Raw genomic sequence first — 13,892 nt, 5'->3', positions numbered from 1 at the left:
ATCATCAAAAACATTTAAATATGAGAGAGGAAGCAAAAGTGCCAAGCTTTTATGTGGTAGAAGTTATTATCATCTCAAAATAAAATGCTGTAACTATATGTTGTATATATGCCTCATGGTAACCACAAGGCAAAAATCTATAGTAGATACACAAAACATAAAGAGAAAAGAATCAAGGCATGCAGAAAATCATCAAATCACAAAGGGAGACAGCAAGAAAGGAAGAAAGAAAAAAAATCTGTAAACCGGAAAACAAAATTTACAAAAGTAGTTAACAAAGTGGCAATCGTAAATACCTATCAGATTACTTTAAATGTATATGAACTATATTATCCAAAGAAAAGACATAGAGTGACTGAATGTATTCAAATGCACATGCACTGTATCCTGCCTATAGGATACTCAGTTCAGCTTTAAAGAAAACATAGACTGAAAGTGAAAGGATGGAAAAAGATATACCACACAAGCGGAAACCAAAAGACTGCAGCAATAGCTATACTTATATCAGATAAGATAGACTTGAAGTCAAAAACTGTCACAAAAGGCAATGAAGATAATTATATGATAAATATGGCAATTTACCAAGAGAAAAAGCAATAATTAATACATAGGCACCCTAGGTCAGAGCTCCTAAATACATAAAGCAATTATTAAGTAATCTGAAGGAAGAAAGTCAGCAGTACAATACTTCCAGGGGACTTCAATATTTTTCTTTCAATAACAGATAAGTTATTCAGACACAAAGACAATAAAAGGACTATGGATTTTAGGCCAAATGAACCTAACAGGCATATACAGAATATTGCATCCCACAGCAACAGAAAACACATTCTTCTCAAATGCATATGAAACATTCTCTAGGATAGATCATATGTAAAGCAAGAAAACAAGTGTTAATAAATGTTAAAAGATTAAAATCATATCAAGCATCTTTTATGACCACAATGGTAAGAAGCCAGAAATCAATGACAGGAAATAAATTGTAAAAATCACAAATATGTGGAAATTAAATATCACTTTCTTGAACAACCAATAGTCAAAGAAGAAAGCAAATGGGAAATAAAAATATATCTTGTGACAAATGAAGATGGAAACATAATATCTAAAAACTTACTAAATAAATCAAAAGTAGTTCTAAGAAGGATTATGGTGGTAAATGTCTACATTAAAAAAAGAAAGATCTCAAATAACAACTTTTAAATTTTACTTTATTTTAAGTTTTGGGGTATATGTGCAGGATGTGCGGTTTGTTACATAAGTAAATGTTTGCCATGGTGGCTTGTTGCACCTATTAACCCATCACCTAGGATTAACCCCAGCATGCATTAGCTATTTTTCTTGATGCTCTCCCTGCCCCCGCCCTCATCCCTGACAGGACCCAGATGTGTTTTGTTCTCTTCTCTGTGTCCATGTTTTCTCATTGTTCAGCTCCCACTTATGAGTGAAAACATTTGGTTTTCTGTTCCTGTGTTAGTTTGCTGAGGATAATGACTTCCAACTCTATCCATGTCCCTGCAAAGGACATTATTTTGTTCCTTTTTATGGCTGCATGGTATTCCTTGGTGTATATGTACCACATTTTCTTCATCAAGTCTATCATTAATGAGCATTTGGGTTGGTTCCATGTCTTTGCTATGGTGAATAGTGCTGCAAAGAACAAACATATGCATGTATCTTTATAACAGAATGATTATATTCCTTTGGGTCTTTACCCAGTAATGGGATAGCTGAGTCAAATGGCATTTCTGGTTCTAGGTCTTTGAGGAATCACTACACTGTCTTCCACAATGGTTGAACTAATTTACATTCCCACCAACAGTATAAAAGCATTCCTATCCCTCCACAGCCTTGCCAACATCTGTTGTTTCCTGACTTTTTAATAATTGCCATTCTGACTGGCATGAGATGGTATCTCATTGTGGTTTTGATTTACATTTCTCTAATTATTAGTGATGTTGGGCTTTTTTTTCATATGTTTGTTGGCTGCATAAGTGTCTTCTTTTGAGAAGTGTCTGTTCATGTCCTTTGCCCACTTCTTAATGGGGTGGTTCATTTTTTTCTTGTAAATTTGCTTAAGTTCCTTGTAGACTTTGGATATTAAACCCATATTAATATTAACCATATTAGTCAGATGAATAAGTTGCAAATAACAACTTAATGTTACACCTCAAGGAACCAGAAAAGGAAAAACAAATTAAGCCCAAAGTGTGCTTTAAAAAAAGGAAATAACAAATATCAGAGCTGAAATGAATTTTAAAAAATAGAAAAAAATAGACCAACAAATTGAGAGATTTTTTGAGTAAAAATTAACCAAATTGGCTAACCCTTAGACTAAGAAAATAAAAGAGAAGACATAAGTAAATAAAATCCAAACTAAAAGAGAATACATTACACCTGATACCACAGAAATACAAAGAGACTACCGTGAAAAATTATACACCAGTAATTGAATAACCTGGAATAAATGGATAAATTCCTAGAAATATAGGTCTTATATTTTTTACGTATGTCTAACATAAAAATAAAATCTGAACAGACCAATAAGGAGTTTGGAATTTGAATCAGTAGTAAACTATCTTCCATGAAAGAAAGACCCAGGATAAAATGGATCGTGAATTTTACCAAACATTTAAGAATAATTAATGCCAATCTTTTCAAATTCTTCCAAAACATTCAAGAGAAAGCAACACTTTGAAAATTATTCTGTGAAGTCAGCATTACCATGATATCAAGGATGGACAAATACACTACAAGAAAAAATTACAGACGAATACCCTGATAAATACAGATGCAAAAATTTTCAATAAAATACTAGTAAACAAATTCAACAACATATTATACATGATGATCAAGTGGGATTTATCCCTCTGATGTAAAGGTGGTTCAACATATGGAAACAATAAATATGATACACCACATTAACAGAATGTAGGATTAAAATCACATGATCACCTCAATAAATGCTGGATAAGTATCTGACAACATTCAACATCCCTTCAGGATAAAACTCTCAAAAAATTATGTATCAAAAAATATACCTCAACATAACGAAGGTCATGTATGACAAGCCCACAGCTAGCATCATATTCAGTAGTGAAAGGCTGAAATATTTTTCTCTAAAATCAGCAACAAGACAAGGATGCACACTCTCACCATTTCTAATCAACATAGTACTGGAAGCCCTAGCCAAATAAATTAGTCATGAAAGAAAAATAAAAGCCATCCAAATCAGAAAGATGCAACGTATCTGTATGCAGATAACGTTATCATATCTGTATGAAATCCTAAAGACTACATGCAAACACACACACACACACATTAGAACTAATAAATGAATCAAATAAAGTTGCAGGATGCTAAATCAACATAGAAAAGTCAGTTGTACTTCTTTATATGAACAAAGGTCTATGTGAAAATAAATTAAGAAAACAATCCCATTTATAATATTAAATAGCACCAAAAGAATAAAATACTTAAGAATAAATTTATCCAAGAAGGTAAAAAATCTATACATGAAAAATTATTTTAAAATGGATGTAAAAAATTGAAGAAGAAACAAATAAATATCCCTGTTCATGGATTGACAGATATAGATACCACCCAAAGCAAACTATAGACATAATAAAATTTGTCAAAATTACAATGATCTTTTTAGAAAAATTGAAAAAAAGTCATAAAATTCTTATGAACCTCAAAAAAGTTCAAATAACTCAAGCAGTATTAGGCAAAGAAGACAAAGCTAGAAACATCACTTTTACTGATTTCAAATTATATTACAAAGTTAAAGTGATCAAAACAGTATGGTACTGGCATACACACAGACCAATGGAACAAAATGGAAAGACAAGAAATAAATCAACATATATAGTCAATTAATTTTCCACAAGGGCACCAAGAATACACAATGGGGAAAGAATAGTGTCTTTAATAAATGGTTTTGGAAAAACTGCATATGCACACGCAAAAGAATAATATTGGATGCTTACTTATACCATACACAAAATCAACTCAAAATGGATTAAAGACCTAAACAAAATACCTGAAACTATAAAACTCCTAGAGAAAAGCATAGGGAAAAAGGTCCTTGATGTTGGTCTTCTCAATTAATTTTAGATTTGACACCAAAAGCACAGGCAACAAAAGCAAAAATAAAAAATTGGGACTACTTCAAACTAAAAATCTGCACAGCAATGAATACAAAATGAAAAGACAGGATTGGGAGAAGCTATTTGCAAAACATGTATAAGGGGTTAAGATCTAAAATATATAATTCACACAACTTAATAGCAACAAAAAGCACAAATAACTGGGTTTAAAAAATAGGCAAAAGTCCTGAATAGATATTTTCAAAAAGAAAATATGCAAATGGCCTATATATATTTGAAACATGTATTTGAAAAGGTGTTCAATATTAACCTTCAGCAAAATGCAAATCAAAACACAATGAAATATCTTCTCACACCTGAAAGTATGGCTACCACCAAAAAGACAAGTAGTAACAAGTGTTGGTTAGGGTGTGAAGGAAAGGGAACCATTGTACACTGTCGGTGGAAGATAAATTGGTATAGCTATAATAAAAACAATGTGGAGTTTCCTCCAAAATTTTAAAATAGAACTAACATATAGTCCAGCAATCTTTCTTCTAGGTATATTCACAAAATAAATGAAATCAGGATGACAAAGAGATATCTGCACTCCCATGTTCATTCAACATTATTCAAAATAGCCAAGATACAGAAATAACCTAAGTGCCCATCTATGGGTAAATAGATAAAGAAATTGTGTTACATATACACAGTGGAATATGACGCAGCCTTAAAAGAAAACAAGGAGATTCTCTCATTTACGACAACATGGATGAATCTGGATGATGCTATGCTAAGTGAAATAAAGAAGATAGAGAAAAATACTGCATAATCTCACTTATATGTAAGAAAAAAATGTTCAGTAGATAGAAAAAAATAGTAGACTGGAGCAAAGTGTGGGGGAAGTGGGAGATCTAGGTCAAAAGGTACAAAGTTGCAGCTACGTAGGATGAATTAAGTCTACAGCTATATAGCATGTGGACTATAGTTAGGGTATTGTATACTAAAAGTATGCTAAGAGAGTAGATTTTAGGTGCTTCTACCACACACACACACAAACACACACACACACACACACACACAAAGCTATGTAAGGTAATAGACACGTTAGTCTGCTTGAATATAGTTATTATTTCACTACGTACTTGTATACCAAAACATCATGTTGTACATCTTAAATGTATACAATAAAAATGCAAAAAAAGAAAAATATTCCACCCTCATTTGTTTTTATGGTATCAGATGAGAAACTCTCTGTCTTTTCTAAATGGTTTTCCACTATAAGAATAAATTCTTTCTCTCTAGTTCTTTAAAGGCTTTTCTGTTTTTAGTTTTTAAAATTTAATTAGCATGGATTTCCTTGGGCGTATCCTATTTGAGGTTTCTCAACTTCCCGAATCTGTGCTCTATATGTCTTTCACAAAATTTAGGAAGTTTTTTGCTATTGTTTCTTTGAATACTTGCTCAGTCCCTCTTTAATCCTCCTGTCCTTCTGGAATACCCACAATACACATGCTAGTTGTATTTTTACTGTCTCACAGTTATATATAGCTCTGGAGGAGTTTTTATTTTTCCAGGAACTGTGTGAAAATCAGATACATGGGAAAAGAGGAAAAATATCATACCTGATTTGATCTGGAGCCCCAAGAAGGCTTCCTACATGAGGGGAAATAAAATTTAGGTTGGTATGTATAGCGTAAGTAAGCATTACCCAGGTGAGAGGGGAAATGCGTTTCAGTTAGAGGTACTGCACATAAGAGGGTCTTGAGACATCAAAGAAAATACACATGTTTAAGGATTTGAAATAAGACCAAACAAGACCAAATAATTAGTTTTTAGAGTTTTGTGCTTAGGGCCAAGAGGAAGAGTGGTGAGAGATGAAAAAAAAAGGCCATATTCAGGATCTGAACTAATCTATTTAAATTTATGGTTAGCGTATTGAGGATTGGAAGAGAGTGAGAAACAAAGTAGAAAGCTGGCTAGGGTTTATTAGTCAAGGTTCTTCAGAGAAACAGATTCAATAGGATGTGTGTATACAAGTGTGAGTGTGTATGTGTCTGTGTATGTGAAGGGTGTGTGTGTGTTTGTGTGTGTGAGAGAGAGAGAGAGAGAGAGAAATTAAGAATTACCCTTATGCCATTATTTTGGTGGCTAGCAAATCCTCAATACACAGAGGAGATGAGCAGATTGGAAATTCCAGCAAGAGGTGATACTGCAGTCTTGAATCCAAAGGCAGTCTAGAGGCAGAATTTCTTTCTCTTTGAAGGTTCCTCATTCTTTTCTCTTAAGGCCTTCAACTGATTAGAAAAGATCCATTCATATTACAGCGGGTAATCTGCTTCAGTCAAAGCTACTGATTTAAGTGTTAATCACATCTAAAAAATACCTTTGCAGCAATATCTATCCTGATGTTCAGCCAAACAACTGGGCACCATAGCCAAGTCAAGTTGACACATAATAATTAGATATCCAGGGGTACTATTGTAAAATAAATGTAAGACGTGGTAACTTGAAATCGAAGTGCTGATAATGAAGATGAAGAGAAGCTGTAAATAAATATTGGACTCAGAATGTAAAAGAATTTGTAACACAGTGTAGGAGTGTAGAGAAGAAAAAAATAAATCACTATAAGTTTTCTGAATCAGTAAATTGATTCGGGCTGGGCACAGTGGCTCACACCTGTAATCCCAGTACTCTGGGAGGCCAAAGCAGGAGGATTGCTTAAGCCCAGGAGTTTAACCAGCCTGCTCAACATAAGGAGACCCTGTCTCCACAAAAAAATTTAAAAATTAGTCATGATGGCCCATGCCTGTGGTTCCAGTTACTCAGGAGGTTGAGATGGGAGGATCACTTGAGCCCAAATGCTCAAGGCTGCAGTAAGCCGAGACTGCACCACTGCACTCCAGCCTGGGCAACAAAGTGAGAATCTGTCTCAAAAATAATAATAATAATACATTGATTCAATGATGGTGCATATTACAGCAGGACAGCAAGTTAGGAGCCAAAGAGAGGATGAGGAAAGAGAAACAAATGTGGTAGTCATTGGCATATAGAGGAAGATTAAGATTATTTGGGATGGAACGGTCCACTTCCCTTAAGTATCCTTAGCAGGCTGTGGATCTAACTATGAACAAATCACTACAAGAGTTTATTCCACTCAATCCTTAACGAGTTCAGGAACACTGATGATCCCTGCAGAGGAAATCACCTCTTTTGGCCTGATGGAGGATTCCACAGGTAACTCAGGGGCATCTCCCCTTTACTTTTCTAGAGACTTCACATATCCAAGGCCAAATTCAGAGGTCAAGAACACAGTTTAGAATTTTATGGGTCCACAAAGCCCATCCCCAACAGATAAACTTACTGCAAGAAAAATGATCCTAGCAATTTTATTTTCTGGTTCCACTTTGTCATTTCCTCACAGAATGTAATTAGTCATAACTCTAGTTATCACACACATTTCAGGATAAGCTGCTGTTGAAAATGGACACAGTCTCAATGATTTTAAAGTGTAGTAACCTCAACTTACAGCAAACAACTACTTTTGAAAAATAAATGTGAATAACATTTTTTTAAATTTTTAGCATATTAAGTATTCTGTCATGTGAAACATTTTGTTTTTGTTAATTATACATTTAACTTAATTTTATTAAAGGTAACTAACTATGGACCTCTGATTTACTACTTAGTGTCTGAAAATCCACTAGCTGCATATACTAAAAAGCTCTGTACTAGTTAACTATATATAAACATATATTTCAATGACAGGCACTCAATTTCCTTTTATTATTATATCTATGGGATATCATTATATTAAATTCTACAAAAAAATAGTCATCATTAAGATAATATTTTTCTACCAAGCTCTCTCTTCAGAGCCCCCTTAATCTCCTTGTTCCTGAGGCTGTAGATCAGGGGGTTCAACATGGGAATCACCACCGTGTAGAACACAGACACCACCTTGTTCTGGTCAGTTGAATAGCTGGACTTGGGCATCACATAAATGAATGTAATGGTCCCATAGAACAGAGTGACTGCAGTGAGGTGGGAGGTGCAGGTGGAGAAGGCCTTGTGGCGCCCCTCAGTGGAGCGCATCTTCATGATGGTGATGAGGATATAGATGTAGGAGATGGCTATGACACACATAGTGACCACAATGATGGAGCCAGAAGAAAATGAGAGAACAACTGTGGAGACACTGATATCAGAACAAGAGAGTTCAAGTAAAGGAGCAAAATCACAGAAAAAATGATTTACTTGATTTGGTCCACAGAAGAGTAAAAAATAGAAGGAAGTAGTATAGGAGACAGCAATGAGAAAACCAGCCATGTAAGCTACTAAGAGTAGCTGGACACTGACTTGTGTGGACATTTTGGTTGAATAAAGCAGAGGACTGCAAATTGCCACAAAGCGGTCATAGGCCATGGCAGCCAAAAGGAAGCATTCGACTGTCGCAAAGAAAGCCGCTGAACCAAGCTGGATGGCACATCCAAGGTAGGAGATTGTATTTCTCTCCACCAGGAAGTTTACAAGCATGTTGGGTGTGACAGAAGATGAATAGGCCATGTCAGCAAAAGCCAAGTGACTCAGAAAAAAATACATAGGATGATGCAGCTGAGAAGAGATTCTGATAAGAATAATTATGCCGAGATTGCCAGATGTGGTTACCAGGTAGATGCATAGGATGATCATGAAGAGGATGACTCGAAGGATTGGATCATCTGTTAAGCCCAATAGGATGAATCCTGTCAGAGCAGTGCGGTTCCCGTCCTTCAGGGAATCCATGAGATGGAGTAGCTGCTGACTAAATGAACCCATGATGAGAACAGCATATTAAAATGTTATAAATTTGATGGCTTCATCTTCATTAATATATACATGAAGGTTAATATGAACAGATGTATCACTCAAGGAAAGTTTAGACTTTTTTTTTTTACCTTAGGGTTTCATTGTTTATATATTTGTGGGTAATGAGTCTTTCTGTATTTTAAAATCTGTTTTAGAAGAAACACCAAAAAATTGCTTCAAATAATGTGTATACTTTTCAATTTGTATTTTTAATGAAATATACTTAAAGTTGCTTTAAAGAGAAAGATTTTAAAACATAAGACTTACAAGAATAATAAAAGGTATGGTACATATAACAAAAATGATTAAAATATATTAATGTAAGATTAATGAAAACTTAAATATTAGCTAACATTTACTGAATGCCTATCAAAATACTGGCTCAGGGTTAAGAATTGTATCTATATGTATATAATATATAACATATATTATTGTATTATATACATTATATATACAGACGTACCTATTTTAATTTCCATAAAATAATATTAAGCACTTTTATTATTACCATTTTATAGATAGGGAAACTAAGTTTGAAAATGTTAAGTAACTTTCCTAAGGTTACATAGCAAGTGGTAGAGTCCAGATCTGAATCCCACGTAGTTTGAATCCAGTCAATTTCCATAATAACTATGTTATTAATGTAATTTGTATAAAATTGTACAATGTAATTCGTATAAAATTGTATAACCATTACATTTATAGCATAGTTGGAAAATATTTACCAGGAAATCTAGTACACTTGAAAATCAGTAGATAACAGATTAACATTTCAGTTCTCTGAAATGTACAACTGATGTATAAAAGAGATGCCTAGCTAGTTACATAGTTTATAATGTTTACCACTTAAACAACACTAGTTTTTTAAAAGAGACATACGATTTTCTTCATAGGACAAGGAAGAAATAGGAATTTCAAGTTGTGCTTATGAATGAAGTCACCTAGTATACATTGATTAACTACTTTTATTATTTCCAGTTAAAATATTATTATATCGGCCGGGCGCGGTGGCTCAAGCCTGTAATCCCAGCACTTTGGGAGGCCGAGACGGGCGGATCACGAGGTCAGGAGATGGAGTCGAGACCATCCTGGCTAACACGGTGAAACCCCGTCTCTACTAAAATTAAAAAAAAAAAAAATTAGCCGGGCGAGGTGGCGGGCGCCTGTACTCCCAGCTACTCGGGAGGCTGAGGCAGGAGAATGGCATGAACCCGGGGGGCGGGGCTTGCAGTGAGCTGAGATCCGGCCACTGCACTCCAGCCTGGGCGACAGAGCCAGACTCCGTCTTAAAAAAAAAAAAAAAAAATATTATTATATCAAGTAGGTTGAAATATCAATTTAACCACTATGCAAAATGTTGTATGATTAATATCCAGAACATAATTAAGATATTTAGTCAAACCAAATCATTTCCTAATATAACAGTGTTAACAAATTGAAGTATTATAGAATCAAATCATATTATTTTGGACATAATATACAGAAGAACAAAGTTTCAGCCTAGAAATATAAGAAGTTTACCAAGGACACTCTGCTGATGGCCAGCTTGACCCTCATCTCCAAGCTGTCTGGTCTTACAGCCTTATCTTTCTCTGAAGTGTCTAGTTGGGCCAGGCATGGTGGCTCACATCTGTAATCCCAACACTTTGGGAGGCTGAGGTGGACAGATCACTTGAGTCCCGAAATTTGAGACCAACCTGTGCAACATGGCAAAACCTCGCCTCTAAAAATTAGCTGGGCTTGGTGGTGTGCACCTGTAGTCTCAGTTACTTAGGAGGCTGAGGTGGGAGGATCACCAGAGCCTGGGAGGTCAAGGCTGCAGTGGGCCATGATTGCACCACTACACTCTAGCCTTGGTGATAGAGGGAGACCCTGTCTCCAAAAAAAAAAAAACAGTCTTTGGCTGGGCATGGTGGCTTACACCTGTAATCCTAGCACTTTGGGACGCTGAGATGGGTGGATCACTTGAAGTCAAGAGTTCAAGGCCAGCCTGGCCAACATGGTGAAACCCCATCACTACTAAAAATACAAAAAGTATCTGGGCATAGTGGTGCATGCCTGTAATCCCAGCTACTCAGGAGGCTGAGGCAGGAGAATCACTTGAATCTGGGAGGCAGAGGTTGCAGTAAGCCAACATCACACCATTGTACTCCAGCCTGGGTGACAAAATGAGACTCACAGTTAGTTAATTTATATTAGCATTATGGCTGAGTGCCAAGTTTAGACAGCAGTAAAAGACCATGTGAGTATCTGTTCTTATGGGTGGATAAATGAAGAGTCTTGGTAAACTGACTTATGCCTGTTAATTCACACTAAATTGACTGCAGAAACTTAATTTAATTCAGCTAAAGTTACTTGCTAGCTAATTGCAAGATTACATCGGTCTTGTTTCTTAATTGTGACTTGTGAGTACACACACAACTTTAGAGAATAAAGTGTTCTCAAATGGAAAAAATGAAATTTATTACACCAGATTCGCCCACAAATCCAAAGTCTTACCTTGTGAAATAAAAATTTAATCATCTGGCCAGGTGCAGTGGCTCAAGCCTGTAATCCCAGTGCTTTTGGAGGCGAAGGTGGGCAGACCATGAGGTCAGGAGTTCAAGACCAGCCTGGCCAACATGGTGAAACCCCATCCCTAAAAATACAAAAATTAGCTGGGCTCAGTGGTGCACACCAGTACTCCCAGCAACTCGGGAGGCTGAGGCAGGAGAACTGCTTGAACCCGGGAAGCAGAGGTTGCAATAAGTGGAGATCGCGTCACTGCACTCCAGCCTGGGCGACAGGGTGAGACTCCGTCTCAAAACAAACAAACAAAAAATTTAATCATCTTACACTTATAAATGTAGATTCCTTGTCATTTTATAGTAGCCACCCTATATTGTTTTTTGCCTTTGGGGATAAATCTCTGAAGATTCTAGAGATTCAAATGTGAATTTGAAGCAGCAGGAATCATTATCACATTTCTCAAGTGAATATTGAGCAGTTCAACTCACAAAAACACATATAATCTTTAAGAGTTTGTCAATTCTCAGATGATCAATTTTTTTCATTTTGTCTAGGAGGTGGTGCACTTTCATTTGATAATTAATGGGAGTATAATATAATGCATTATATCATAGTCAAATATTGGTTCTAAGTTTACTTTGATACTTCAGGTTAAAGAATACTAAACTGCAAATATAAAACAGTAAACGGCTTCATTCATTCAACAAATATTCATTTTCTAAGTATTTTGTAGTGTTAGAGAACATTCAAATAAACACAATTAGGAACAACAAAGGAAATATTACTACTGACCCCACAGAAATACAAATAATCATCAGAGACTTCTATAAACACCTGTATGCCCACAAACTAGACAATCTGGAAAAAAATGGATAAATTCCTGGACACATACATTCTCCTAAGACTGAATCAGGAAGAAATGGAATCTCTGAACAGACAAATAGCGACCTCAAAATGAAAACAGCCAACTATGAAGCTCACAGTCAACACCATACAGAATGGGCAAAAGCTGGAAGCATTCCCCTTGAAAACTGGCACAAACAAGGATGCTCTCTCTCACCACTCCTATTCAACAGAGTATTGGAAGTCCCGGCAAGAGCAATGAAGCAAAAGAAATAAATACAGGACATTAAAATAGGAAGAAAGGAAGTCAAACCATTTCTGTTTGCAGATGACATGATTCTGTACCTAGAAAACCCCAATGTCTCAACCCAAGAGCTCCTTAATCTGATAAATAACTTCAGCAGGGTCGCAGGATACAAAATCAACATACAAAAACCACTAGCATTCCTATACACTAACAACAGCCAACCTGAGAGTCAAATCAGAAAGGCATTCCCATTCACAAAAAGCATAAAATACCTAGGAATATAGCTAACCAGGCAGGTGAAAGATTTCTACAATGAGAATTACAAAGCACTACTCAAAGAAATCAGAGATGACACAAACAAATGCAAAAACATTGCATGCTCATGGATAGGAAAAAATTAGTATTATTAAATTGGCCATGCTGCCCAAAGCAATTTGTTATTCCTATTAAACTACCAATGATAGTCTTCCCAGAGCTAGAAAAAAAATTAATTCATATATAATCAAACAAGAGCCCAAATAGCCAAGGCAATCCTAAGCAAAAAGAACAAAGCCAGAGGCATCACGTTATAATACTCAACTTTATACTACAGGACTACAGTAGCCAAAACAGCATGGAACTGGTACAAAAGTGACACATCAACCAATGGAACAGAATAGACAATCCACAAATAAGGCCACACACACAACCATCTGATCTTTGACAAAGCTAACAAAAACAAGCAATGGGGAAAGGACTGTCTATTCAATAAATGGTACTGGGATAACTGGCTAACAATATGCAGAAGATTGAAACTGGACCCCTTTCTTACACTACATTTAAAAAAACTCAAGATGAACTAAAGACTTACACGCAAAACTATAAAAACCCTGGAATATAACCTAGGCAATACCATTCTGGACATAGGAGCTGGCAGAGATTCATGATGGAAACACCAAAAGCAAATATAACAAGAGCAAAAATTGACAAATGGGATCCAATTAAACTAAAGAGCTTCTGCACAACAAAAGAAGAAACTATCAACAGAGTAAACAGACAACCTACAGAATGGGAGAAAATATTTGCAAACTATGCATCCAACAAAGGTCTAATATCCAGAATCTATAAGAAACTTACACAAACTTACAGGACAAAAACAAAAAGCCCACAAAAGCAAAGGACATGAACAGACTATTTTCAAAAGAAGACATACAAGCATATGAAAAAAAAGCTCAATATCATTGATCATTAGAGAAATGCAAATCAAACCCACCATGAGATACCATCTCATACCAGTCAGGATGGCAATCATTAAGAAGTCAAAAAAAAAACAGATGCTGGTGAGGTTGCAGAGAAAAGGGAACGCTTATACACTGTTGGTG

General features: G+C 35.6%; 1 protein-coding gene across 1 annotated transcript; it reads right to left on the bottom strand.

Annotated features, from left to right (window-relative positions):
* Window positions 1-7,925: 7,925 nt before the first annotated feature.
* On the bottom strand, window positions 7,926-8,870 carry LOC105488725 (olfactory receptor 5P2). Its single transcript, XM_011753067.2, has one exon. The coding sequence runs from the start codon at window positions 8,868-8,870 to the stop codon at window positions 7,926-7,928; it is 945 nt and encodes a 314-aa protein (XP_011751369.1).
* Window positions 8,871-13,892: the final 5,022 nt, after the last annotated feature.

Source organism: Macaca nemestrina, chromosome 12, assembly GCF_043159975.1.
Source record: "Macaca nemestrina isolate mMacNem1 chromosome 12, mMacNem.hap1, whole genome shotgun sequence".
In the NCBI taxonomy this organism is placed as follows: Eukaryota; Metazoa; Chordata; class Mammalia; order Primates; family Cercopithecidae; genus Macaca; species Macaca nemestrina.
This window is presented reverse-complemented; position numbering and strand designations above follow the sequence as displayed.

Excerpts from the sequence above, each read along its gene's own strand:
- LOC105488725 (XM_011753067.2), bottom strand. The coding sequence starts at position 8,870 with ATGGATTCCCTGAAGGACGGGAACCGCACTGCTCTGACAGGATTCATC.